Source organism: Delphinapterus leucas, chromosome 3 (genome assembly GCF_059928025.1).
Source record: "Delphinapterus leucas isolate spDelLeu-1000000601 "Yukka" chromosome 3, BTC_Dleu_Yukka2, whole genome shotgun sequence".
NCBI classification, from domain to species: Eukaryota; Metazoa; Chordata; class Mammalia; order Artiodactyla; family Monodontidae; genus Delphinapterus; species Delphinapterus leucas.
The window spans coordinates 2,178,095-2,204,124 of NC_143131.1; the positions used below are offsets into that span (position 1 = coordinate 2,178,095).

Genomic DNA, 26,030 nt, shown 5'->3' on the forward strand with positions numbered 1-26,030 from the left:
CCCACCCCGTCCCCACCCTCCCCGGAACAGGGCATCAGGCTGGCTGCACGCTGCGTCCTGAGCCAACCACGACCTCTGTGAGCACGTTTTCTGACCGTCCCCCAGCACAGATCCTGGCAGCTTCTGGACCCGTGTCTCACCCGCGTCCCACGTGGTCCTGGACTCCCTGCAGACGGAGGGGCAGAGCAGACAGAGGGGCGAAGCACCCGCCTTCCCCGCAGCCGGACGCGCAGCCAGAACACACTCTCCTCACTCCTCTCACGATTCGCAGGTCCTGGATGAGCGGGAACGCAAAGTGCCTCTCGCTCAGCCCAAGCCCACGTGAGGGGAGCCGGGTCTCCTGGCAACACTAAATGGACACCCAAGACGTGTCACAAAGCCGGGGCCCCGCCCCCGGTACGCATCACCAGCTCTAGGGGCGCGGCAGGGCGGCACAGGGGCAGGCCCAAGAGACCCTCAGGAGGGACCCTCACCACCCGTGCCTGAGCCTGGAGAACTTCAGCCCTCGGTGAAAAGGCGGTGGGCTCGTGCCCCCGACCCACTGCTTCAGCAGCTCACGCCGGGGGAGGCCAGGGCGTCCATTACAACCTCGTCCTCACACTTGACCCAGGAGCCGAGACTCCAGGCTCTGTCCAGGGTGCGGGCGCCTCTGTCTGGGCTGCGCTCCCCCAGCCTGACGCCCCGGGTGCCCCCTTGAAGGCCACGGAAGGGCCACAGCAGGGGCAAGGAGGGGAGCACGGGGCATGTGGACACAGTGCCGAGTGGGCAGCTCAGGCCACAAGGATGGCCAGCCCACTGGCTCAGGGCCTCTCCTCCCCCACCGCCTCTCGCCACATCGTTTCGATTCCTAAGCTCCAGAAAGTCCTGGTTCCTGAGTGTGGTGTCCAAGGACTCCTATCTGAAGGCCCTGAGTGCGGCCAATCACCAATCGCGACCCTTCCTTGGTGGGGACAGGGAGGGTGGACAGGGACATGTCCCCTCTCCGTCCACAGAGGCGGCCTCTCGCAGGCTCCAGCCGCCCATGCCCCACACACCTTCCTGGGGAGTCACGGCGCCGGGCAGGCCGGGCGCTGGAAAGCTGACTTCCTCCAAGCAGTGTGGTGGCCCTACTGCCGGGGCCTGCAGGGACGGCTGGGTCTGGTGCAGATGGACAGAGGCACGAGTGGAGGAGCCGGCAGGTTACGAGGCCCCCTGGGTGGGGCTGGGGCCGGTTAGGAGAGGGGGGCTCCTCCGCAGGTCAGGGACCCTCTGCTGGGCCAGCAGCAGAGATGGAGGCTGACTCTGCTGTTGGTCAGCCCTGTGCCCCAGCCTGACCGGCCCCTCCCCGCTCACCTGGTGTCCATTCCCTCAAACTGCAGTGCTGCCTTTGACCCGACGGCACTGTCCTGGGAGCACAGCACCACCGGGATGAGGATGCCCATCCTGGAAATCCCGGCTGACCACAGCCGGCAGGGGCGTGGGGGGCCACAGGCCTCCCGGGATCGCCCACCTGGGGCCCCAGGGAATGAGGGGCTGCAGGCTGCTTCCAGGGCCTCTGCGCGCGGTGCCCGCCGTGAGCGGGCCCAGGCTGGCACCTCCACCCAGAACGCACTTCCCAGGGAGGCAGGCGCCAGGACGGGACCAGGCAGCCCCAGGGCAGACCATCAGGCCGCCCGAGCAGGGTGTGACCGCGAGAATCCAGCCCGCCGCGCAGTAGAGGCCGCGGGCTGTGGCGAGCGTCCGAGCAGTGAGCTCTGGTGACTGAAGGCACAGCTCAGCCCCGCAGACAGCGTGGCGCTTACTCCGTGCCCTCCCTCTCCCGAGGTCCGGGCCCTGGGAGCCCCGCGGCAGCCACAGCTCCTGCCTGCAGCAGGCATCGCCCAGGCTGCTGGTCAGCGTGTCCTCACGGCTCTTCAGAGTGCTTTCTGGTTAAGAGGAACGTCCCCACAGCCTCCTGCACAGAACACGCTTCTCCAGAAACACATGTGAGGCCGGTGACCGGTGCAGGGGACTCCGCACCCTCGGGGTTTGGGGGGCTGATGACCTCAACACCAAGTGCCCCCCAAGTCCAGCCGGCCCCAGAGCATCGCCCGTGACTCTGAAGGAGGCCACCTGGGACTGAGGGGCAGGCGCTCACCTCCCAGGGCACCCCAAGTCTGCAGTCGTGAGGGCCTCCCGACTGGCCCAGGGCCCGGTGAACTCAGCTGCTCACACTTTGGAGAAATGGCCCTCCTTCAGGGGCATCGCTGCTCCATGGAACAACTGTAAAAGCTACAAACTCAGGGCCCGCTCGCCACGTGAACATGCACAGCCACGATCCTCGGCCGGGGCAGCCAGGCCTCTCCACACCTAAACCCACCTCGGCCCGCTCCTGTCCCCAAACTGCTGCGTCGTCCCCTCCCCGACCCAGACCCCCACCTGGTCTTCACGGAGGGACGGATCAACAGGCCTGGAGTTCGGGGCACTCATGCCTCTTGTGATAAGTAGCGCTCTGTAAGCCTGCCTGTGCGCACCCGGGACAGGAAAGCGGCCCTCACTGGGAGGGTCTCCAGCCCAGGTGGGGGCCCAGGTGGGCGCGGAGGGGGAGTGGCCACGCCAGAGACGGCGGCGGGCGGAGCGCGAGGCAGGCGCGGGCGCTGGCACAGTGCCCACCGGCGCACGCACGCGCCCCTCACAGGCCTTGTTCTGAGGGAAGCTTCCAGTAGAAAAGCGCTGTAGACGACGGACGCTGGCCATGCCGCACTGCCGCCCAGGCGGCCTCCAGAAGCAGCCTTTTGTTTTCTCTCTCCGGGGAATCAACAGTCCCCCATGAGGCCTGCAGCCAGCCCCCTCCGCCCCAGCCAGCTGGGCAGTTACTCTGACCAGGAGTGCCCGCGCGTCTCGGCTGGGATCCTGCCGGCTTCCTTAGGCAGAGGGCCTGGCACGGAGGCCCCAGGTGCCCCGGCTTCATGGCCGCAACACCCCCAGGAGTGGCCTGAGCCCCGGTAGGGTCTGTGGTGAGGGCAGGTCACCCGCAGGGCCCCACTAACACCTACTACAACATGGATGACCCTTGAAAGCTGTGCTGAGAGACGCCAGGCCCAAAAGGCCGCAGAGTGCATGATTCCACTTGAACACAATGTCCAGGGCAGGGACGTCGGCGGAGACCGAAAGCAGAGTGGTTTCCAAGGGTGGGAGGAGGGGGGCCTGGAGGTGGCGGCCAATTGGTGGTTTCCTTTCGGGGTGATGGAATGCTCTGGAATTTGAGAGATGGTGGTTTACGAAAACATGGGGGCCTTGGTCGGAGGGCCCTCCTTCCCAGCAGGCGTGCAGCTCCGAGCGGCAAGGCGTCCGTCCGGTGAGTGCGGGTCCCTGGGACACCCTGCCGCGTGCACCAAGGCACGGGTCCGACCTCCTGTGTTCACAGCTGACACGGCCATTGTGGTGGAGACCACGCCCTCAGGGGAGTCTGGGCTCCAGGGACTCATACTGTGTCTCGGTGGCCTTGCCCTCGTGTGCTATACCCCACGTCACGCTGGCGTCTACTGGAGAACTCCGGCTGCGGGCCAGGGAGAGGCCACGCCCGCGGGGCTGCACCGTGGGGACCCCGCCTGGGATGCACAGGGGTCCCGGCCTCCTGAGCCCTGCTGGGGGCAGAGCCCACTGCCATCCCAAGGGTGGAAATCCAGATCCTGCCCCTCCCGGCCTCCCCACAGCTGGGGCGGTGGCTGAGGTGGGGGGCTGGGGGGGCCTGCAGGGCACTGGAGGGCCAGCCACAGGGTTCGGGCCCAGCTCTGCGGCCGGGCTGCGGCCCTGTGTAGGCAGGGAGGACGGCTGCCCTCCAGCCTGCCCCGGGCGTCTGCTCCGTACCAGCCCTGCTGATAAACTCATCTGCTCACAGCAGCCACAGCTGCTCCTGACGCTTCACCTGTGAGATGCTTCGTGCTCCCCTTTCCCCGGTGCTCGCGGGGATCCTCATCTGTCCAGACAGCGAGGCAGCCAGCCCTGCTCCCTGGCCTCTTGGCCACACGCCTCTCCCAGGACTGACCCTGCCCCGGGAGGTAACGGAGGCTCCGGTTTTACGTTTCACGGCAAGGGAACAGAACAGGAAGCTGTGCGGGGATGGGCGCGACCCCGGACGTCACTGCGGTGCCAAGGACCGGGCCAGATTCGGAGGAGGCCACAGGAGACGGGGCTAGGAAGAAGGAATGCCATCCAGCTCACATGACAAGCGCTTTTACTAAGTCACGCAAAAGGGGGCACCTAGCAGTGCTGTAAATAACTATGCGTAACGACACTCTTTGTGTGTCTTTTTATTAAGACCTGTATTTACATTCTGCAAATACAAACAGGCTTCCAGTAAACACATCCAGAGCAAAGAGCGTTTTCGGACACTTAACCCTTCACCATGGCCAGCAGGACAGGCCAGCTGTCAGCAGGGGGCGCCCCTCTCAGCACAAGGCTCAGAGAGCGGCGACGCTGCCCTCACTCCCAGCCCCCACACGGCCCCCGCCGTGACCCGCCTGGGAAAGGTGGGGACGTGGGGCCGTGTAGGATGCCGCAGGGAACAGAGACAGACGCACCCACGTCTGCCTCCCGAGGGCTTCTCCCAGAGGACGCGGGGCAGACAGGTGCGTCCACACAGGCACAGAGGAGGACTTCACCGCCACCGAGAAGCTCAGAGACAGACCACAGCAGCTTCCCGGCATCTGGCCACACGCCCTTTACGAGTGATCTCCAACTCTTCAGGACGCACAGGGCCATTCACAGAAACGCTGCATCCCAGTGCGGCTAACACGATGACAGACAAGCCACCACCTCCCGGGGCTGCTTCCCGCACGCCAAAGGGGACAAAATGAAAGTCTTCGTCTCATGACAAAAACTCTGTACATGCAAATAAAAGCTTACAAAATAAGAAACAACCAAAGGCCACCTACAGGGCTAGCTCTTTGTGGAGGCTGCGGGCTCTGGGGACTGAAGAAACTCATACGGGTCGTGGGTCCCCTCGGGCTGCTCCCCAGCACTGAGGCGAGAAGGGCTTCCTGCAATCACGGGAGAGGAGGGACGTGTCACCCCAGGGTCTGCCACACGCGCGCAGCTCACGACCCTCCTTCAGGGGCATCGCTGCTCCACGGGACAACTTTAAAAGCTACAAATGCACGTGTGCTGAACACGAACGTCCGCGTGGCTGCAGCCAGCTGAGCCCGGGCCTCAGCCCCGAGCCGTGGCTCCCAGGGATGGGCCACCCGATGGCCCCAGAAAGGGGGCCCCGAGCCTCCACGCAGCAGGGCTGCTGCTTCTGCAGGAAGGAAGGCTCCTCGGCCGGGGGCCTCAGACAATCCCAGGCTCCAGAGGAGCCCCAGTGTCACCCTGAGTCCACCAGGACCTTGGGACCCTCTTATCTGGAGCTGCCCCAGGGTCACCTGGAACCTCCTTCACATGCCTTTATCACAAGGTTAACGGGACCAAAATGCTGGTCCTTAAGACAATTTTAGCCAAACCTCTACAGGTGATCACTCATCGCCCCCTCCCCCAAACGCCAAGATCTGTTACATTGAAAGAGTAACTCGGTGTCTGTATCTGGGAACTAAAACAGCAGCGTGAGGACTCATCTAGCACATTCAAGCAGCCAGGAGACGCACTGTCCGGGCGGGGTCCCGACACACCCACCCACCCTCACTGGTTCAACAGGGGACTCCCAGGCCAGGCAAGGTCCTGTGCTCTCCCCACACGAGGGTCCTGCAGGAACACACTTGTCCACATGCTGCTTCAGGACCACAAGTAGGAACAGCAGAAAGAAAGCAACGTTCCCAATCCCTCACTCTGGAGGCTGGCAGGTCCACGGCTGGGGGCTCCTCCTGACACAGGACCTGCAGCACCTTCCGGCCAAGCCCCCAGATCCCTAGACTGAGTCCCACCCAAAGCCTTCACCTCAGTGCAGCCGCCTGGCCCGGGAACCCCAGGGGCCAGGGCCCTCCCAGCCGCGGCCCACGCCACTCTGCACGAGGCGGCCTCACCCAGGTGGCGCTGGTCCCTGTCAGAGGCGTTGGACAGGGAGCTGAGGTTGGAGGACGGCCGGGAGCCTCCACGCTCTGCCTGCGCCTCCTGCAGGTCCTGAAGGAGCTTCGTGGTCTCGTCCAGGCTCAGGTGGCCATCGTCGTGGTCCAGCTCCTTCTTCACTTTCCCTGCACACACGGGACGATGGGATGTGGAGGCCGGCCAGCCCGTCCACCCGCAGCCACGCTCGCTCGTCACCACGCGCACCAAGGACGACAAACGCCTGGCCGAGTCTGCCCTGCGCCAGTGTGAGGGTGGCCTCTTGGGGGGTCAAGAGCCGCACACATGCTGTGGTCACCTGCGGCCCAAGCCCCCGGAAGGGCGCGGCCTAATGGTGGGACCACGTCCACCCTGCACTGACCTGGCTCTGTACCCTAAGACAGCCTAAGAAAAACCTGGACAGGGCCCGACGCTCCAAGCTGCCTAACGACCATCGGAAGAGCGCCCGGCACGTGCAAAGGCGCCGACTAAATCCAGCGCATCCCACCAGCCACGCCCAGGCAGGCAGAGAAACAGGGACACGCAGCCCCACCGGGGGAGAGCCCTGCGAATGAGATGCGGGGACAGAGATTAGGAACACGCACCGCGTGTTCCAAAGGCAAAGGACACGTGACCGGAGGCAAGAGGGGGACGACGCAGGAAAAGTGGGTGGAGCTTCTGGGGGTGAAGAGAATGGCAGCTACGGCGAGCCCAGGAGACTGACAGGTCAGCAGAAGGGCGCCCAGCGCCCCCAGGACTCCGCCCGCCACGGCCCGAAACCAAGCAGAGAGAAGACCAAAGGCAGATGGGCAGAGTCGGGCTCAGGGGGGTGCTGAAGAACTACAGCCAGACTCCCCACATTCAGCTCCAAACCCCAGGCCCAACGACGAAACGCAACCCGTGAAGAATAAACCTAAAGGAGAACAAACCAGGGCTGCTGTAACCAAACTACCAAAACCAGGTAAAATGGAGAAAGCCTCAGACTCCGCGAGAAGAAAAAGAACAGTTGCTCAGAAGCCAGACCGGCCCTAGGCTGGCTCCCACCGCCTGAGTGACCGAGGGGTCGCCGTGCCAGACCGTCTGGGCCACAGTGTGCTTTGTCCTGGGCCCCTGCCTTCCTGCTGGGAGTCTGGGGCCAGGGCTGGGCCAAGCAGAGGGTGCCGGTCGTCACAGCTCCGGCCGGGGGCTCGTGGGGAGGGCGCTGGCAGCTGGGGCCGGGTCTCCCGCAGCAACACCCCCCCGGGCCCCTCCGAGTCCTGGGGTCCTAAGGAATCACACCTGGGGGTGGTCCTGGGGACCCCTGAACCGCTGGGAGACCAGCACACAGCCAGACGGCAGGCTGGAGCACAGTCCTATCCACAACCGCGCTGAACACCAAGGGTCTGACGCGCTTCAACCAGAAGCAGGGCCTGCCAGGCTGCGTGACGGAGGGTGACGGGGTGACGAGGTCCACTTCCAACAGCAGGCGGGGCCCGGACGCAGCCCCCGGCCGCAGACCAGGCCATTCTTGCTGGGGCTCTTCCGGGGCTCCAGGGCGGTCAGCAGCACCTCTGGCCTCTGTCTACTTGAGACCAGAAGCACCAGGTCCCAAGTGTGAGGCCAAAGACGTCTCCAGAGGCTGCCACAGGTCCCCTGGGGGAACTGCCCTGGGCGAGACCACCGAGGAGACGCACAGTACGTCCAGCAGGTCTGAAGGGGGAGGGGAGGAGACGCACCACGAAAACCACTGGCCACGAGGGGCTGGGAGGGCCTCGTTGGCACACAAGAGCCGAGGGGAGCACAGAGGCATCTTCCCCGATGGGGCCAGCCCAGTGGGCACACGTGGACGATGGTGGTGAGCACACCGATGCACTAGCCGGGGGCGGGACCCCAGCAGACGATTCCCAAGGATGGGGCCTGAGGTCAGACAGGAGAGCCGGGCAGGCCCCATCTGCAGTCACCTGGGGGGTCCTGAGGATGGGGGTCTTCATTGTGCAGCCAATGGGCAGGGCCGAGCCACCCTGCCCCCCGGGAGGTACCCGGCACAACCTACCCAGACAGCCGAGCACGGAGATGTCCAGAGAGACGTCCGAATAGGACTTCATGGCCATGAAGTCCAAGGTGGAGCCACCATCCCCGAGAGGGTCCCCCGCCTGCAGGAGACAAGCGATGTGAGACAGGAAAGGAGAGGAAGCTGACACGGATGTAACGGCCTGCCAGCCACGGGGAGGCCAGGCCTGTCGCGTCGTGTCCACCCCGAAGAGCCCACACCGCAGCCCAGGGGTGAGCTCCCAGTGGATGCCTGTACCTGGACCAGCAATGAAGGCTGCTGGTCTCTGGGGACCTACAGGCGCTGAGGGGACCTGAGAGAGACCCAAGACCTGAAGGGCCAGGCTACCTTCCAGGAACTTAACAGATAACGCGGCAGATTCCAGAGCAGCGCACTCTCTTTCCTTCTCTGGGCTGACCCACAGAGGCCCTGCTGCGGGCCAGAGCGGCCGAGTCCCTGCCCAAAGCAGCCTGCAGCCCATCCCAGCTCCTCGCAGACTGTGTGAGGCTGGCACCCAACGCCACACGTGTCTGTGTAACCCAGACAGAGACCCGAGCAGAACCCTGGCCGCCCCGTGCACCCAGGGGAGATGCCCTTGGCACCTTCTCCAACTCTGCCCATCCAAGGGCCTCCACCTGACAGGCACCTGACGCTCTGCCCGGGGTGGGCCCCCCGGTCACCAAGGCCAGGTGACCCCTGGAGTCCAGGCCCCCACACCCTGCCCAGAGTCCTGGCGTCTCTGCCCACGTGGCTGTGTGCAAAGCTGGGGGCCACAAGTGCTCCAAGTCACCCCAGGGCAGGATGAGGAAACCATGGCCGGACCACAGCAGAGCATTTCCTCAGACAGTGCCCGCACCGGTGCCGGCAAGGCCCCGGGACACCCCAGCTGACAGCACGTGTCCGCCGGTGAGCCCGCCTTCTGGGAGGACCGGAAGACCCCTGCTCACCCTGCGGGCCGCCCCTCCAGCCCGTGAATCCCTCTGTCCAATTTGGAGGAATGTGCTGTGCCCACACCCTCAGTCCAGTTATCACAGTCGGGATGGGGGGACCACCACTTAAGATTCCCCATCAGCAACGTAGCCAGTTTCTAAATAAAGTATCTCAACCATTTCAAAGGCCAAACACAGCTGTCCTCACGGGAACCCAAACCATTAGGTTTCTACTAACTTGTCCACGAGACGCACCTTTACTTCATCCAGAGGCTTCGTCGGAACACTTCTCCTCTGCAAAGCAAGAGACAAGAACCAGTGTTCCACAACAGTTTTACACAGAACCACTCATCCAGTCGCCCACGCATGAGGTGGACGCGGCTCATCCGCTGCTCCGAGCTGGCCCTCGTGGGGTCGTGCTGCACTGTGAATCACACGGCCCGTGGGGCCCGGCTCACGAGACCACCCTGGGGTGAGGTGGACACCAAGGAGAGCACCCCAACCTGCGTCTGCATCCCGGGGGGCAGAACACCAAAGAGGAAAGTCAGACGTTGGAAAAACAGCCAATGGTTTAACCTGGAAGACGGTTTAACCCAGGAGGTAGAGAGATCCAGAGACCAGCTGGATCCCGACAGAGCAGGATGCCTGTGGTGCCACCGCCCTCGCAGGGATGGGGCCACAGGCCAGGCACCCTTCTCTCTGGCCGGCTCAGCGCCAGGGGAGGGCGTACACTTGACCACCCCTGTGACCACCACTCTGACCAAGCACAAAGGTTGCACTGAGCCGTGTCCTGTGATCTGGCAGGAGCACTGTGTGAAACCACCCTAGTTCTGTGGATGAACCTAGAAAGTTACTCAGCCTGCACGCTCTCCATCTGCAATCTTTTGCTCAAGATGGTGTTTCTGAGACCCGCTTGTGTTAAAAGCTTCACAACTCTTAAGTAGAAAAATAAATACTGCCATTATTTTAACATCTATTTCCTCACATGAACTTCTGCTGACATATATATTTCATTATTGGATGTTATTTATGCTATGGCACATCTGAAATTATGCCACTCTGAACACAGTTCATTCAGAAAATTGATCAAACTGTTCTTGCCTTCTTTGTCATAAATTGGTCATAAGTGGGTGGGTTTATTTCTGGGCTCTCTATTCTGTTCCACTGATCTGTGTGTCTGTTTTTGTGCCAATACCACACTGTTTTGATTACTCTAGCTTTGTAGTACAGTCTAAAGTCTGGGAGTGTGATACCTCCAGCTATTCTGTCTCAAGATTGCTTTGGCTATTTGGGGTCTTTCATGTTTCCGTATCAATTTTAAAATTATTTGTTCCAGTTTTGTGAAAAATGCCACTGGTATTTTGATAGGGATTGCACTGAATCTGTGGACTGCCTTGGATAGCATGGCCGTTTTAACCATATTACTTCTTCCAACGCAAGAAAGGACAGTCTGTGCAACAAGTGGTGCTGGGACAACTGGACAGCTACATGTAAAAGAATGAAATCAGAACACTTCCTAACACCATATACAAAAATAAACTCAAAATGGATTAAAGACCTAAGTGTAAGACCAGAAACCATAAAACTCCTAGAAAAAAACATAAGCAGAACATTGATATAAATCGTAGCAATATTTTTGTTTTTGGATCTGTCTCCTAAAGCAAAGAAAATAAAAGCAAAAATACACAAATGAGACCTAATTAAACTTAAAAGCTTTTGCACAGCAAAGGAAACTATAAACAAAACAAAAAGACAACCTACTGAATGGGAGAAAATATTTGCAAATGATATGACCAATAGGGATTAATATCCCAAATACATAAATAGCTCATACAATTCAACATCAGAAAAACAACCCACCCAATTAAAAAATGGGCAGAGAAATTAAACAGACATTTCTCCAAAGAAGACTTACAGATGGCCAACAGGCACATGAAAAGATGCTCAACGTCGCTAATCATCAGGGAAATGCAAATCAAAACCAAAATGAGATCACCTCACACCTGTCACAGTGGCTGTCATCAAATAACAAATGCTGGAGAGGGCGTGGAGAAAAGGGAACCCTCCTACACTGTTGGTGGCAATGCACATCGGTGCAGCCACTATGGAAAAACAGTATGGAGATTTCTCAAAAAAACTAAAAACAGAACTACCACGTGATCCAGCAATTCCACTTCTGGGTATATACCCAAAATATATACAAATTCGAAAAGATACGTGCACTCCAACGTTCACAGAAGATTATTTATGTTTGCCAAGACATGGAAGCAACCTAAGTGTCCATCAACAGATGAATGGATAAAAAAGATGTGATGTGTATGGGTGCGTGCATACGTGTGTGTATATATATATATGTATATATATATATACACACACACACATACACACATATACATACAACGAAGTACGATTTAGCCATAAAATAGAACGAAATTTTGCGACTGGCAATAACATGGATGGACTTGGAGGATTTTATGCTACGTGAGATAAGTCAGAGAAACACAAATACTGTGTGTTATCACTTATATTTGTAACCTAAAAACCACAACAAACCAGTGAATACAACAAAAAAGAAGCAGACCCACAGATACAGAGAACAAACTAGTGGTAACCAGTGGGGAGAGGGAAGGGGGGAGGGGCAAGATAGGGGAGTAAGAGGTACAAACTACTCTGCACAAATAAGCTGCAAGGATGTACTGTGCAACACGGGGAACAGAGCCAATATTTTATAATAACTAGAAATGGAATATAAACTTTAAAAATTGTGAATCACTATATTGTATACCTGAAACTTACGTAACATTGCACATCAACTATACTTCAATAAAAAAATGATAAAGAAATAAAAGCACAATCTAGGCTTCACACACAAAAAAGAAAAAAGATACCTGAAGAAATAAAGGCTGAAAATATTCCATGTTTGATGAAAACTATACACCGAGAAGCCCAAGAAGCTCACCAAATGTTAAGCAGAATAAAGACAAGAAAAGCACATGAAAAAACACCAAAAGTAAACGGATGTAAGTCAGTTATAGAAACTATAAGTTTCAAGTGTCTAGAGCAACAGGCAGCACTTTTTCTCCAAATGGCTGGAGAGCAAATATCTGAAGCTTTGCGGTCATGCACGGTCCGTAGCACGTTTTTCTTTTTTTCTTTTAAATCTTCAAAAACTGTAAAAAACATTTTTAGCTTATGGGCCAAAATTTGCCAATCCTTGACCTTGACCAAAAAAAGACACATTAAAAGTGGAAAACAAAGATAAAAATGACTGCAGACACTTCCTCAGAAACAAAGCGAGTAAGCGACCATTTTAAGTAGAGGCTAAAATGTCACCCTATAATTCCACACCAGGAAGGTGACTTTCAAAAACGAAGGAAAACGAAGACACTTTTCAGATTTAAAAAAAAGCTGAGTAAATTCGCAGCCAGCAAATCTGTCCTTTAAGAAACTTCAAAGGAAAGTTTTCAGGACGAAGGAAACTGACAGCAGATGAAAGAATTGTAGGTCTAGAGACTGATGGAGAATACATGCCAGACAGAGAGGAACTCTGTAAATTTCTCTGAAAGATAACTGACTAAAGTAAAAACAAAGAATAAATAGTAGTCAGTGAGGGAGAAACAGCCCCCGACCACCTGAAAACAGCACATCCCCTAGCGCCCAGTCTGGCGGGCACAGGAGTGGCCCAGCGCACCCACCTGCCTCAGCTGGAAGAGCATCCGCGAGTGGTCCCCGCCCGTGATCTGGTCCAGGAGGTCATCCACCAGCTTCTTGCTGTAGCTCCCGGCATCCTTCACAAACTCCTGCAGGCTGGGAGGGGCCGCGAGAGAACAGGCTGGAAGCCGCCCTCCGTGCCCACGCCCCTCAGACACCCCCCCACAGGACAGGCTCTCGCTAAGCGCTACAGCCCTCCAGGTGCAGCGGTTTGGGGAGTGGAGAACAGTCTTCATCAGAGCGGCCCAGGACCCAGAAGAGTTAAAGAGCAAAGTGAAGAACACGTATCCGCATCCCGATACAGCTCACGCTAGCTTTCACAAAAGCAGCACACTCCTTTCTGCGCATTTTGGATTTAGAAACACAGGGAGACTGAGGAGAGAGTGCTGCGGAGGGCTCCACGCTGGGGAGCGGGGCGGCAGGTACGGGAGCAAGACTCCCCACGTGCACCCTGAGTGTCATTTTGATTTCTGGACCGTGCGAATACTTGAAACTCCAAAACAAGACGAAACAGCAAATCTGGAAAGGAGGCCGGGAACAGAACCCACAGGCCAAGCAGCAGAGCCAGGCCAAGTCCCAGCAGGGGCCCCGGACTGCAAAGGCCCTCACGTGGGGCGGGGAGGGCTGCGGGCCTGGAGGGTCTCCACCAGGAGCCTTGGGGTGGGGAGCAGGGCCGAGCAGCAGCTCTCCCGGGGGAGAAGGGGCGCTGGCACCGCGAAGGGCGCGGCCTGCTTCCCGGGCTGTTCAGGCGGCCCGGGATCCGTAGGCCTTCCAGGAGCTCGTGGAAGGTCATATATTGAGCTCGCTGGGGGCGAGCTCGTGACGGCTGCACTTGCTGTCTGAACCACGGGGAGTGGTGCCCCCAGAGCTGAGCCGAGGAGAGGGCCGCCATTCGGGACACGAGCCTCCCACCTGCAGCTTCCTCCTCGCTTCTTTACCTCCACTTGTCTTTTCGCACAAAAATCAGAGTTAGGTATTCATTTACTGTGTCAGGGGCTAACTGATTTCTTGTTGTGTGCTCTTCAGAGATATTCCGTATTCTCTTTGGAATAAAACAAAGATCTGATATGGGAAGACTCTATTTCTCAGAGACTAGCAAAATCGTTACTTTCCCCATAGGAAACCCCGAAAATTCTAAAAGAATGATCCACTTTTACTTTGTCTCAGAAAACAAAAAATACGAAAACAGTCCTACAGAAATACAATACTGTATCACTAATTTTAACATCACATTTTAATCACAGCTGGGGCTGAACCGCTTTCCCAAAACTCACACGTTGAGGCCCTGAGCCCCCGTACCTCAGAACGTGACTGTATTTTGAGATGGGGCCTTTAAAGGTGATTAAGTTAAAATCAGGTCTTTGGGGGGGGGGGCCTAACCTTGGTGTCCCCAGAGGAAGGGACCTCAGGACACAGACGCGCAGAGGGAAGCCGGGGGAGGGTGCGGGGGACGGCTGTATGCACACCGGCGAGAGAGGCCGCGGGAGGAGCTGCCCTGCCCGCACCTGCACCTCGGCTTCCGGCCTCCACTCCTGGAGGCCGTGAGTGCGTGCTGTACGAGCCGCTTTGTTCTGGCGGCCGGAGCCGTCACGCAGCCACGAGACCCTCTTTAGGACAGCCGCGACCCCGGCTCTCCCTGACGGCGCACGGCCGTCCCACACACGGGCTCCCGTGGCTCCGGCCTGGACCGTCATCACCTCCAAATCCCGACCAAGCGAGTGACCCGAGCTTCAGGGCCGCCTGCGGTGGCCGCGGAGGGCTACTGGAAACAGCCCGGCCCCGCTGCCGCGGACGGCGCACGGCCCCCAGCCCCGCCCGCAAGGGCCGCGCCGCCGCCCACCTCAGCGCGCACTGCACACCCGTCTCGTCTCCGTAGGCCGAGTACAGCAGCTCCACCTCGTCGCACTTCAAGTCGCCGAACACTGAGTTGTTGTGCGTGGACAGGGCGGTGCTGGCACCGGACAGGAAGGTGACTGGGGGGGCGGGGCGGGGCGGCGTCAGGGCTGCGGGCACACGCGGGCCACGCCCCGCGACCCTGCGCCGCCGCCGCCGCCGCGCCTCGCCACGCCACGCCCACGCCGCGTCCTCCGAGGACGGGGAGGTCACGCAGGAGCCGCACAAGCCAGAGAGCCCAGCGTGAGCCCCACGCGTCCTCCCGCCCTTCACGCAGGGTCCCCGCTGCAGGCAGTCTCGCGACCCCTCCAACGGATGAAGCGTGACAGCCTGTTGGAGGAAACGTAAACCGCACACGCAGGCGGCTGCCAAGTGCAGGCCCCGCCCCCCCAGCGGCAGAGGCGGCACCTGCCCACCTGCCCGGTGGGCTCCTGATTCCCAGCACTTCCCGGGACCTGACCTGTAAAATGAGGTTCCAAACCAGGCCCGGACGCGGCACCCACACGGTGAGCCGGGGCCCCTGGGGCGCTCACCTCTGCTCCTCCGCTCCTCCCTGAAGCCCAGCGCGGTGAAGCCGGGCAGCAGCTTGCTGGACAGCGCGCTCAGGTCCACCGGGTGCGTCTCCTCCTCTGCAAGGGCACCAGGGCCGTGAGCAGGTGACCCCGGAGCCCCCAGCCCCAGGCAGTGATGGGTGCACGCAGGAGGGCGGGCCCGGGGCTCCCTGGGCCCATCTACAGCCGATCTACCAAGCCGGCTGCCTTTCTCTCGTCTCAGCTGCACCGTGATCTCACCTTAGTGCCCCAGCTCTCATGACAACAGGCCAGCGGTCTGCCCACCACAGGGCAACATAACCTTCCCAAACCCAAGCTACCGCTCACCACCTCCGAGAGACCTTGGGCCACGTGTCACAAGAGCAACAGAGCAGCCTGAGGGCAATTCCTACGCTGAATTCGCCCTTCAAGTTGCTCACGTGACCTGAGCAGGACCCTTCAAATCCCCAATCTGAACCTCAATCTCATGTTCTCTTGCTAAGTGTTGACCAGCTCACCTGTTCTCTTCTAACGAGAACGTTATGATTCACTCCAACTGAAGGTCAAAAGCAGTGGCCAACGCTTGTCCCCCTCATCCATCAAAGGACACTGAGTGACCCTGCTCATCTTGGCGGTGGCGGGGAAGCACCGAGGGGCACGCTGGGCCGTGAGAGCCATCCCACATCCACGCAGGTGAGAACAAGGGGAGTGTTTCACCTGCTGTGTGTGTGTGACAAGCCTCTGAAATACTTTTCCAGAAGATGGAGAAGTATAAAAGTACTTTAAAGACCACAGCCGTGGCCGTACAGGTTGGATGGACCCTCCCTTCAAGGAAGCTCATGCCTCCTTTGAAAGCTTCCCTGATGCAACTTGCCAAGCAGGCTGTGTGGGGCAAATGCCTGCCTCGTTCTAGCCTCGAGGGCAGGCAGAGCTCCGTGCCCCGGTTCCAACAGAGGAGCCTCAGCTGCGCTGTGAGGCAAACCCAGCCCCCAGGGCCTTGCTGCAGCTTTGGGGAGCACGACCCCAAGTGCTTGGGGCTTGGGGCCCTTGGTCCGAAACGTCTGACCAACATCTCTGGCCCCACTGGACGGCCGCCCGCGGTCCACTGACCACATTTGCGTCCTGCTGTGTGGGAGACTGGACACTTCACCACAGCGTTGTGACCAGGGAAAAGGGGCATCTCGGGCAGGCCATGAGGTGCAAGGTCACCAAACGGGACAGAGGTGAGGGGAGCGCGTGTGAGCCGCCCACCGTCTGCGTCCGGCTCGGCCGTGTTGACCACGCTGTAGAGCAGGCTCCCGTCCCCGTTCTTCTTCAGGTAGCCCATCTGCAAGGAAGCACGCCTAAGCGCTCGCTCTCCGGATGGCCCCGGCCCCCTGGCCCAGGGCTCCACCGAGGCACCAACAGAACAGAGGCCTCCGAGGGCAGCCTGAATCCTAAAAGGCCACGAAGTTACTCGTTTCCCTGTGAACAGAGGCCACGTGCACACGTGTGCGATCGAAGAACTTCTGGGACGGGCTCCAAACAGGAGCTTTGAAGACAGAGAGCGAACCCTAGAAACAGCCTTTTCCAGCAGTCAGAGCCCCGAGCACAGCGAGCTGGGTCAGGGCCTGGTCAAGGAGACCAGAGATCCACCTCTGACACCCGTGGGAACTCATCTCCGTTTGAAAACCAGCCTGCGCGCAAGAGCAGCCCCTGCACAGGCTGTCGGGAGGGCCCAGGAAGGGGAGGCTGCCGTGTGGGTCCGTGTGCGAGGGGCCCAGCGTCCGAGCAGGGTGAGTAGGGCACGGTGTAGAGAGGGATGGAGAGGCGACGTAAGTCGGGTTTCTCACGGTGGAACTGCGAAACTATAAGGGGGAAAAGCAAAGCAGACCCACTGGTATTGGACGGAATTGGACGTTTCCGTGTGAAAACTCGGTGTTCAGCGAACGTAAACACGGACGTCAGTACAGGCTGTACAGACGGACGGGGCCTTCCTAGCTTTGTCCACCAGGGAGGGCCCAGGTCTAGGTCTGGGATGCCGCTCTCCGCTAGGGAACCAGGGCTCCTTGGAGAAATGCTGACTCCAGGGCTGAAAGGCCACAGGAGTGCAGACAAGCGAGCTCAACAGAAAGAACTATCACGTGAGCCACACGGGCAACTTCAAACTTTCTAGAAGGCACATTGGAAATAAAAAGAAACACGTGGCGTAAAATGTAACGTATTTCATATAACCCGACACATCCAAATTGTTACCACTTCAAACTTCTTTATGTAAAATGTAAATTCCAACGCATGTTTCGCAGACTTAGTACAAAAAAAAGAAAAGTAAAGCTGTAATACGTCTTTACACAGACTGCACGTTGAAATAAAATTTTAGACGTATCACGTCAAACTAAACACTAGGGTTAATTTCATCTGTGTCCTTGCTAATACGACTACTAGGAAGTTTAAAGCCGCACACGTGTGTGATTCACGCTATTTCTATTGGATGCATGGATGGAGGACACCTTGTGTGTGACAGAGAAGGTGCTCAGAAGAGGGCAGGCCCCCTCGTGAGGACCAGCAGCCCTCTGCACAGGCTCACACCTGGGTCACAGACACGTGAGCACACAGGGGAAAGGATTCACCTACAGCGGAGAGTCCTGGCCGGCTTGGCCTTGGCCCAGGGACAGAGGTTAGCGCCCCTGCGGGCAGGCGGCCCGCACACAACCACACCCCTCCTGTCCTTGAGGTGCCCTTGGAGTCCCTCCCTGCCCTCCGGGAGACCGGCCAGCAGGCTACCACGGCCAGTGGGGACGAGGAGCTGACCCCTCCGGTGACAACAGCGCCGCCGGGACACCAGCGGGACTCCGACCACATGCTCGTAATGACCGGCTAACCTCTCGCTTGTGACGGCCGTGCCACTGTCCTGGCAGAAACACAGCCATCCCGTTTGGGAGCGCTACCTTGCCACCGGGGACCAGCCGGTTGATCCTGTCCCGGGCCTCGTCGGCCGCGTGCTCCACCAAGGCCAGGACGTGCTCCTCCGCGGTGCTGTCGGTCAGGCTGCAGGCGTTTCCTTCCGGCTCGAACATGCAGCTATGAGGCAGAAACAGGCAGGAGTCAACGGGCCACACGTGGGCACGCTCACCCCTCATCCCCACAGTCCGTCCCTCACACCACGCCAGGGCGCGGCACAGGGCAGCGCAGAGCGCACTGTAACTCCCTTCCTTCTCCTTCCGACGCTTCCGCTAAGACGACAAAGTACAAGCCAAGCAGATGCTCCACGTTTCTTGTGTCTCGGCTACACGTTTCGGTCACTTTAAGAGCAACAGGGGCCTCACAGGTTAGTGCCACTCGAGGCGCCAGTAAAAAAATGACAATCCCACGCGGGGCTGGGGCGCTGGCAGTGAGCCTGGGCTGGAGAGCCCCCCGGGACCCAGGGCGCCTAAGACCGCAGAGGCAGAGGAAGAGCGGACTGCCAGCGCCCGAGGGAGGCGCCCCCCACCCCCTCCCAGTGGAAGGCTCTAGAAGCAGAGGCGCCGAGCCCCTGCAAGGAACTGTGGGGCTGGGGTGAGCCCTCCTGGGGCTCTCGAGCCTGCGGAAGGCCCTCGCTCAGGCCCAGGCTCACAGTGACCGGCGCGGGGAGCCCGCCCTCTCGCAGCTGTCTGCCCGAAGCAGCACACCCGCGCAGAGCCTGCAACGGGCAAGCCCAGGTCGCCAATGCGCGTCCTACGCAGGAGGGCATGTCCTGGGAGTGAGGGGTCAACAAATATTCACACAGAGCATGAGTGTGGGAATAGCAGCGACTGGTCAGCAGTGGACACCGCAGAGCCAAACGGCTGGGCCTGGCAAACCACACCTGGAACAGAGCGTGCGTGTGGCTGGCCGGCCGGCCGGCGGGGGTCCGTCAGGGTGACAGTGACTCTCTTCCAGCACAAGTCACTGTGCACTGGCATGCGGAGAGCGTGGGTCACAGAACAGAGAGCCGTGCCCCTCACAACTGACCCCGGGGTTCGGGGTCTTCTGACACTCCCTGCACCCACCGCGGCCACCTCATTCCCAAGGTGGGCAGGGAAGAAGGGTCGCCTCCCTCTGAACACAGGGTCCAGGGCCTGTCCCAGCTGCCTTGAAAGCCCGGGGGCTACAAACATGGCCCTCGGCTTCCAAAGAGCAAATTCTCCCGCCAGCAACGCAGGCAGCCTGTCCACAGAGGCTGCACAGACCCGCGAGGCCCAGCTCGTCACCTGCTCCCCACAGAGCCCTGGCCCCCACGGCGGGCGGTCCTTTACCTGATGACTTCTCTACTCGGCCTTTTGGATTTCTTAGCAGTTTCTACTTGTACGGGCACAACTTCAGGAACAGGCTCCTCGACGGCTGTATCTTCGTTGCCCAAAAGAGCTGCCTGCTGAGAAAAATCCATGTCCTGCATAAACGACATGCTGCGCTTCAAAGCTAACAGCCGCTCCTAGAATCAGAAAGGACAGAGCAGCAGGGACTTTACCTCTCCCTCTGGCCAAGGCACCATGACGATGGGATGGGATGGGTGGCCACAGCCTCACCTGGCCTAACAGCTAAGCTGCCACGGGGTGCGGCACCAAAGGACGTGCCAATTGGCCGGGAGCGGTCAGAGCCGGTGGGGATGCACCTCACCTATGGGCTGGTCAGGCCCAAGGCACTGGTCCTAGATGCGTGACGCATGCAGCCTGGCTCACGGGAGAGGTCGGGGAAGCCACCTGGGATGCCCGGGATGGCTGTCTGGATTCAGAGAGGCAACCACGTAAAACAAGCCCGCAACGCAGGCTGCGACCCAGTGAGACCAACAGATCTGGAACTCTGCACCAACCCTACGCGAGACCCTGCAGCTGGGGCAGGAGCAGAGAGCAGAGAGCGCCTGCAGGAGAGGGGCGTGGGGAGGGCGGCTGGCTGGGGGGCTACCCTAGAGCAGAGGGTCCACGCCGTGGCCAGGGGCGGATGGATGGAAGCATGTCAGTCGCTGTGAGCTTCTGTTTAGGCACAAGGGTCGCGGAGGAGGACGCTCACAGCCGAGGCTCCTCGCTCGCTGTTCGAGGGCCCCTTACTTTGCTCATCATCTTAAAGCCCGCGTGGAGGATCTTCTTCGCTAACTTGTAGTACACGGTGTCTGGCCTGTTGTACGTCATTGCGTTATCACACATCAGTTTGAAATCCGCCTGAAAAGAAAAAAGAATGCATCAACTTTGAAACACCACAGATAACAACAAAGAGTTGAGGTTTCTATCAGGAGGCCGCAAGTGGCTGAAACAGAGTGGAAAACAATTTGGCTCTCTAATTCAAGGAGTAACCTTTGTTAATTTATATGAACTTTCACACGTTATTTTCCACTACGGACTACTATTAAGATATTGAGCATATAGTTCCCTGTTCTATGTAGTAAATCCTTGTTGCCTATCTGTTTTTTATATATAATAGTCTGCAACTGTTAGTCCCAAAGTCCAAATTTATGCTCCCCCCCCATGCCTGTCCCCTTTGGTAACTGTAAGTTTGTTTTCTATGCCTGTGAGTCTGTTGCTGTCTTGTACATAGATTGTTACATTTTTTACACTCCACAAGTGATGTGTAACATTTGTCTCTATCTGACTCACTTCACTAAGTATGATCGTCTCTAGGTTTATCCATGTTGCTGCCAATGGTAATATTTCATTCTTTTTTTATGGCTGAGTAATTAAAGAGTACTTTTTAAAAACTCTGAGAAATTTTCATAAATGTTCATCAGTCTTTACTTGTATGAAAAATATTCCAGTGAGAAGCTTGCCAAAGTGTGTAACTTCTTTCTGAACGTGATACACACATTTCACAGGAGTAAAATGCTGGTTCCCTCTGCTTCCTTCCTGACCCACCCTATTCCCTCTCTTTGGAAGGAACTCAGACATTAATAGGAACAAAAACCAACAACCAGTTCTTTTAAGCAAAAGCAGAGGGATTAACTGAGAGGTGGGCATGTCCTCTACCTCTGGGATTTTTCCATAGGATTTAAAATTCTGTCTACAGACAGTCACTCTAGTACCATTAGAAAAACATTTTTCTCTAAAATAAAGAAGAGCCTTAGTGAAAAACTTACAATAACAGTAAATGCTTGGAAATATCAGCATTTTACCACCTAGCCAAATTCCTTAGGGTACACCTGTCACAGGTGAGTCAGACCTCAGGATGGACGACTGCTAACGCAGCGTGTGCCACCTGGAGTCCTTACCAAGTCACGGTGCCGGTGTCCCCAGGGCTGGGACTGAGGCCATAAAGTCCCTCTGTCACAAGGCCCAACTGTGACAGGTTCAGAACACTCTCTGGAGGACACGTCTTGGCTTTGTCCCTGGGTGAGTGACCAAATTAGGGGCCTGCAGGTAGACAGGTCGCCTCTAGGACATGGATTATTATTAACCACCTGCCCACAGGAGTAGTGCCTGACCTTCCTATGAAAACTTTCCTTTTCTCCCACCCTCCCTTTAGTCTGTTGTGCTGTTTCTGCAGGTCAGCAAACCCTTTCAGTAAGTAAGGTCTCCAGTAAATACAAACAGAAAAGCCAAGCTTTTCCGAAGTTAACAGAACTAAGAAACCTAATGCCTTTTTCTAAGTGACATTATTGTCAATGTTGTCAAGCATTTGTTTTGATCTTCCCCCGAATCTGAAAGCCAATGAGCAATTTTTCCCTTTCACAGCCAGTGCTGAGAAACAGGGAGTCAGGAACAGAGTAGTCAGGAGACATGAAGATTTATTATCCTAAAAAATTTAAACTCCCGGTTATTAAGATAAGGAAAATTATGTTTCTAAAAATACCCATTCTGGGGCCAGGCCAAAACGAACACATCCTCGCTTGACCCAACATGTCCGTTTATGCCAAAACAGTAACTTAAAAAGAAACACATCTACTAGCACGCAACATACAGGCCAGCTTCTAGACCAAAATACTGAGAAAAGTACAACCAACCCCTATGCTGGCGAAACGTCAACCCAACGTAGAAACACCCACGAAAACTTGGAACTGGAAACAACCTAAGATGTATGAAGTGTCTACTGGACATGAAGACACATGGAGCCTCCTAACAATTACTTCAGGAGCTGAAATGAATTTACCTTAAATTCCGTGACTGACTTGTATTCATTAGCTACAATTTTGTCTCTCATTGTGCCAAAATCCATCGGGTGTTTTATTATCATTGAGTATCCAGGAGCAATTGCATCCGTGACAGGAAAAGCAAAAAATCCATGAGGATCTTTTCTGAAAACACAAACATCTTCATTTAAACTGGAAAAACCCTGAAATCTAAATTTCTAAACAAAACCCCTCACAGTTAAAAATTTGATACAATTAACCAGATCTTAAGATTTGTTTCTTAAAAATAACAAATAAAATTTATGCTCTTTAAAATTGTGGTATTTTGGATACACTGAAAATTCCAAAACTACCATCCCGGCTCCTGCCATGACTCTACATCAGGGTGTCTGACAACCGGTGCAGACTCAGAGGAGATGAAGGAGGTGTTCTTGAGCCCTCCCAGCTCTGCTCCCACTTGGCAGTGCCCCCACCGCCCCGACTGAGCGTTACCCAGTGAAGGTGAAGTGCTTGCTTCACAGGTGACAGGGGTGAGGCAAGAACACCAGAGAGAGAAGACACCTCAGATGTCCCCTAGCACAAACCCTTTAGAAAAGCTCTTTACCTCTGGAGCTGGCGGAGGAAATGCTCTAGTAGTTGCTGAATAGGCGTGCTCTCATTTTCAGCTGACGATTTCAAAAGTGAAAAAATAAAATTGAACAAAAGGATTTTGGTATCACTTCACCAGAAAACAAACTCCAATTTCGTAATACTTATTTATCTAGTTCTTGTTCTACAATGTTGTGGGTTCAAATGAGAACTGGATATAAAGATAAGCAGGGGGCTTCCCTGGTGGCGCAGTGGTTGAGAGTCCGCCTGCCGATGCAGGGGACACGGGTTCGTGCCCCGGTCCGGGAAGATCCCACATGCCGCGGAGCAGCTGGGCCCGTGAGCCATGGCCACTGAGCCAGTGCTCCGCAACAGGAGAGGCCACAACAGTGAGAGGCCCGCATATCGCAAAAAAAAAAAAAAAAAAAAGATAAGCAGATCCCACAAAGCTCAGCAGGGTGAAAAAGGGCACCCACAGCATTGGTCCCCTAAACCCCTCAGACTGCCAACACCCCTCTCAAACAGTGATGTAGAGCCATCACTCATCACCCTGTCTCCAGCCCCCATCACTCCTGGGCCTGGGACATTCCACACAAGGTATGAAGCAGCAGACGAAGGCTCTGGACATAGAAGCTGACCCTGGATGCACCGATATCGTTGTACTTGATATCGTTTATGGGCCTAAACTTCTGGGCACGCCCCTGTTTATCTGTAAAATGGGGATAAAAATGAGAGTTCCTGTGAGGACTCCAATTGTTAACCACGTCTCTGGGCCCACAGCGTGAAAAACACGGTTTTCAGGGAATGTGAACGCAGATGTCGGTACAGGTTTCCTTCCGCAAGAGTACGTATTAAATGGTCCTCCCTAGCTTTGTCCCCCAAGGCCCACACCCAGCGCCCAGATCTGGCATTCTGAATGCTGTTCTCCACCAAGCAACCAGAGCTCCTTGGGGAAATGTCTCACTTCTGGGCTGAAGGGCAACACGAGTGCAGACCTGCGGGTCCCAAGAGTGACGCTCTTGAGAGTGATCAGGACAGGTCCAAGAGAGCATCGTCTGATCGTGAGTTTTTCAGGTACACTGGGGCAGGTGCTAAACGTATGATCTCCAACAGGCCGTTAGGCAGATTAAGCCAGCAAGTACTAGTAACTCTAGTAACTTCAGGCGCGTTCATCTGAGGCACTGATGCTCTGTGCCTGACCTTCTCTGCTCCACAGCAGGCCCAAGGGCCCTGAGTCCTACCTGTTCCCTACAGCAATGACTCCCACAGCAGAGGGTGTTGCCAGGAAGCAGCAACCCCACACTGCAATACAGTACCCCCCCCCCCCCGGCAACTCAAAGGTGGCCAGACCCCAAGCCAAGGAAGAAACCCCTGCAGAACAAACCTGCCTCCAGTTCAGCACCTCCCGACTACCTGACAGCCTCTGAGGGAAGCGACCACACACAGATCAGAGCGTCCCGAGCACGCCAGAAGCCTTTCTCTGCTGGAGCCAGCATAGCTCCCGGGGGGATGATGTCCTGAGTAACTGATGCCAGCACTAACCTCCTCCCGTCCACAATGAGCTTCTCATTAGCTCCTGGGCTTTAAAAAAAAAAGGCCAGCAGCGGTGGGCCAAACCCTGCTCTAGAAGTTCAGAGAGGACGGCAAGAACCTTAGGTCCATCCAGCTACTCTGTGTGAGGCCCTGGGAGAGAAAATGCTGTTCCTTCCTTCCTATGCTTCTCCCAAGAGTTGAAGGGCGGATGCCAACCACTAGTTCACAGCGACAAGCTCCAAAGCTCCAGGACGTCTCTGAAAACGCCGCCACTTGCCTGGCTGTGTCCGGCACGCTCGGACAGGCCGGTCGGGGGGCGGCTCCACCTCCACCTTCTTCCCCGGATCAAAGTCGTCCGCCTCTCCCTCTGTGTCACAGTGTTCCTTTTCCCGTTTCCGCTTCTTCTCTTCCTGTGAGGCAGGGTCAAGGCAGCGAGAGCAATGAAGCGCTTGTTAACAGACCTCGCGTTCCTCAGGGAAAGCTAAGAGAGAAAAGCCCTCTTCCAGACCCCCTTCTTACTCCAGGCCACCACCCTTCAAAGACCCGCCCCCCAGGGTCCAGACAAGAAACGATGCGCAAAGAGCCAAAACCGAAGCAACCGACCTCCGCACAGCGCACCCTATGAGAAACAGAACACTCGCTTCCGGAGGCCAGGAAGCCCTCGCTCCACCTGCCCCCCAGGGGTTTCGGCCGCCCTCGCTCACCTTTCGCTTCCTTCTTTCTTCATCGTCAAGGTGCTTCTCCTTCTCCGACTTTTTCTTTTTTTTCTTCTTCTTCTCCTTATGCCTCTCTCGCTCGTGGTCTGACCTGTCATCGTAGTAACTGGAGTCGTGGCCGGACCCTGAGAGCTCTGTCACTTCACTTCCTCCAACCTTGAGCACCAGCTTCAGGGGCTTCTCCAAAGGCTTGTCCGCATAGTCTGTGGACACGCAGGCGACCTTCACCGTGTGTGCTCAGGGCGCTCAGAGGCGCATACTGCTGCCCTGTCGGCAGCATGGCGGGCCCAGGGTGGGGTGTCACGGGGAGGACACAGAGGCCCAGGAAGGTGGGGGGATCGGCTGAGCTCAGGTGGACGGCAGGGGAATGCCAAAGCCAACAGCGAAAGATGCTGCTGGGGTCAAAGACAGGTGGGGTGCTCCCTCCCTCTCGCCCACAGACATTCTCAGGGGGGCTGCAGGGAGATCTCTGGGTCACTGTCAGGGGGAAGGAGCCAGACCACGCCTGGGGCCCAGGCGCACAATCCTCTACCCCCAGGTCCTGGCCCGTGGTCACCCCCTTCCTGTCCTGCAGCAGTCCCCGTGCGGCGTCCCTGACACCGGGACCAGGGGCTGCCGGACCAGGGCACAGCCGGGAAAGGCGGGAGAAGACCTCGGGAAACACGGACGAAGAACCACAGAGGTGCTCAGCGCTTCTCTCCAGGATGCGGCCAGAGCTAGACGGACGCTTGAGAGGCGCGTCCCCGAGACCCCCGCCGGCGCGCCCCGGACCCCCGCTCTCGTCCCCGGGATCCCCGCCGCCTCGAACGCCCGCCCGTCTGCCCTCCCGGCGTCACAAAGCGCGTCCGCCACCTCACCCTCGTACGACGAGCGCCACTCGGCCTTATGCTTCTTGTGCTTCTTGCCCATGGCGACGGCGCCGAGGGCAGCAGCGAGCCCTGCCGCACCGTGCCCGCCGACCCCTGGCCCCCGTTCTCCGCCCGCCTCGCCGCGGAGCTTGAGGGATCGCGCCGGAAGCGGGCGCCGAGACCGGAAGTGACCCGCCCGCCGGCGCAG

The 26,030-nt window shown here is 57.4% G+C and overlaps 1 protein-coding gene across 6 annotated transcripts; it reads right to left on the minus strand.

Annotated features, from left to right (window-relative positions):
• Positions 1-44: 44 nt before the first annotated feature.
• On the minus strand, positions 45-26,005 carry BRD9 (bromodomain containing 9). 6 transcript variants are annotated; one of them, XM_089908640.1, is made up of 17 exons: positions 25,832-26,003; positions 24,963-25,177; positions 24,536-24,668; positions 22,742-22,802; positions 22,158-22,302; positions 20,129-20,239; positions 19,340-19,515; positions 18,014-18,146; positions 16,338-16,413; positions 15,090-15,185; positions 14,504-14,636; positions 12,648-12,759; positions 9,208-9,246; positions 8,027-8,126; positions 5,976-6,143; positions 4,896-5,000; positions 45-4,153 (listed from the first exon to the last, which is right to left on the minus strand). In XM_089908640.1, the coding sequence occupies exons 1-16, from the start codon at positions 25,881-25,883 to the stop codon at positions 4,900-4,902; spliced, it is 1,851 nt and encodes a 616-aa protein (XP_089764766.1). In that variant the 5' UTR covers positions 25,884-26,003; the 3' UTR covers positions 45-4,153; positions 4,896-4,899. The 6 variants fall into 6 exon arrangements, with proteins under 6 accessions (XP_089764766.1, XP_089764764.1, XP_022437016.1 ...); XM_089908638.1 differs by lacking the exon at positions 45-4,153 and adding an exon at positions 4,168-4,785; XM_022581308.3 differs by lacking the exon at positions 45-4,153 and having other exon boundaries at positions 4,169-5,000.
• Between the last annotated feature and the right edge of the window lie 25 nt (positions 26,006-26,030).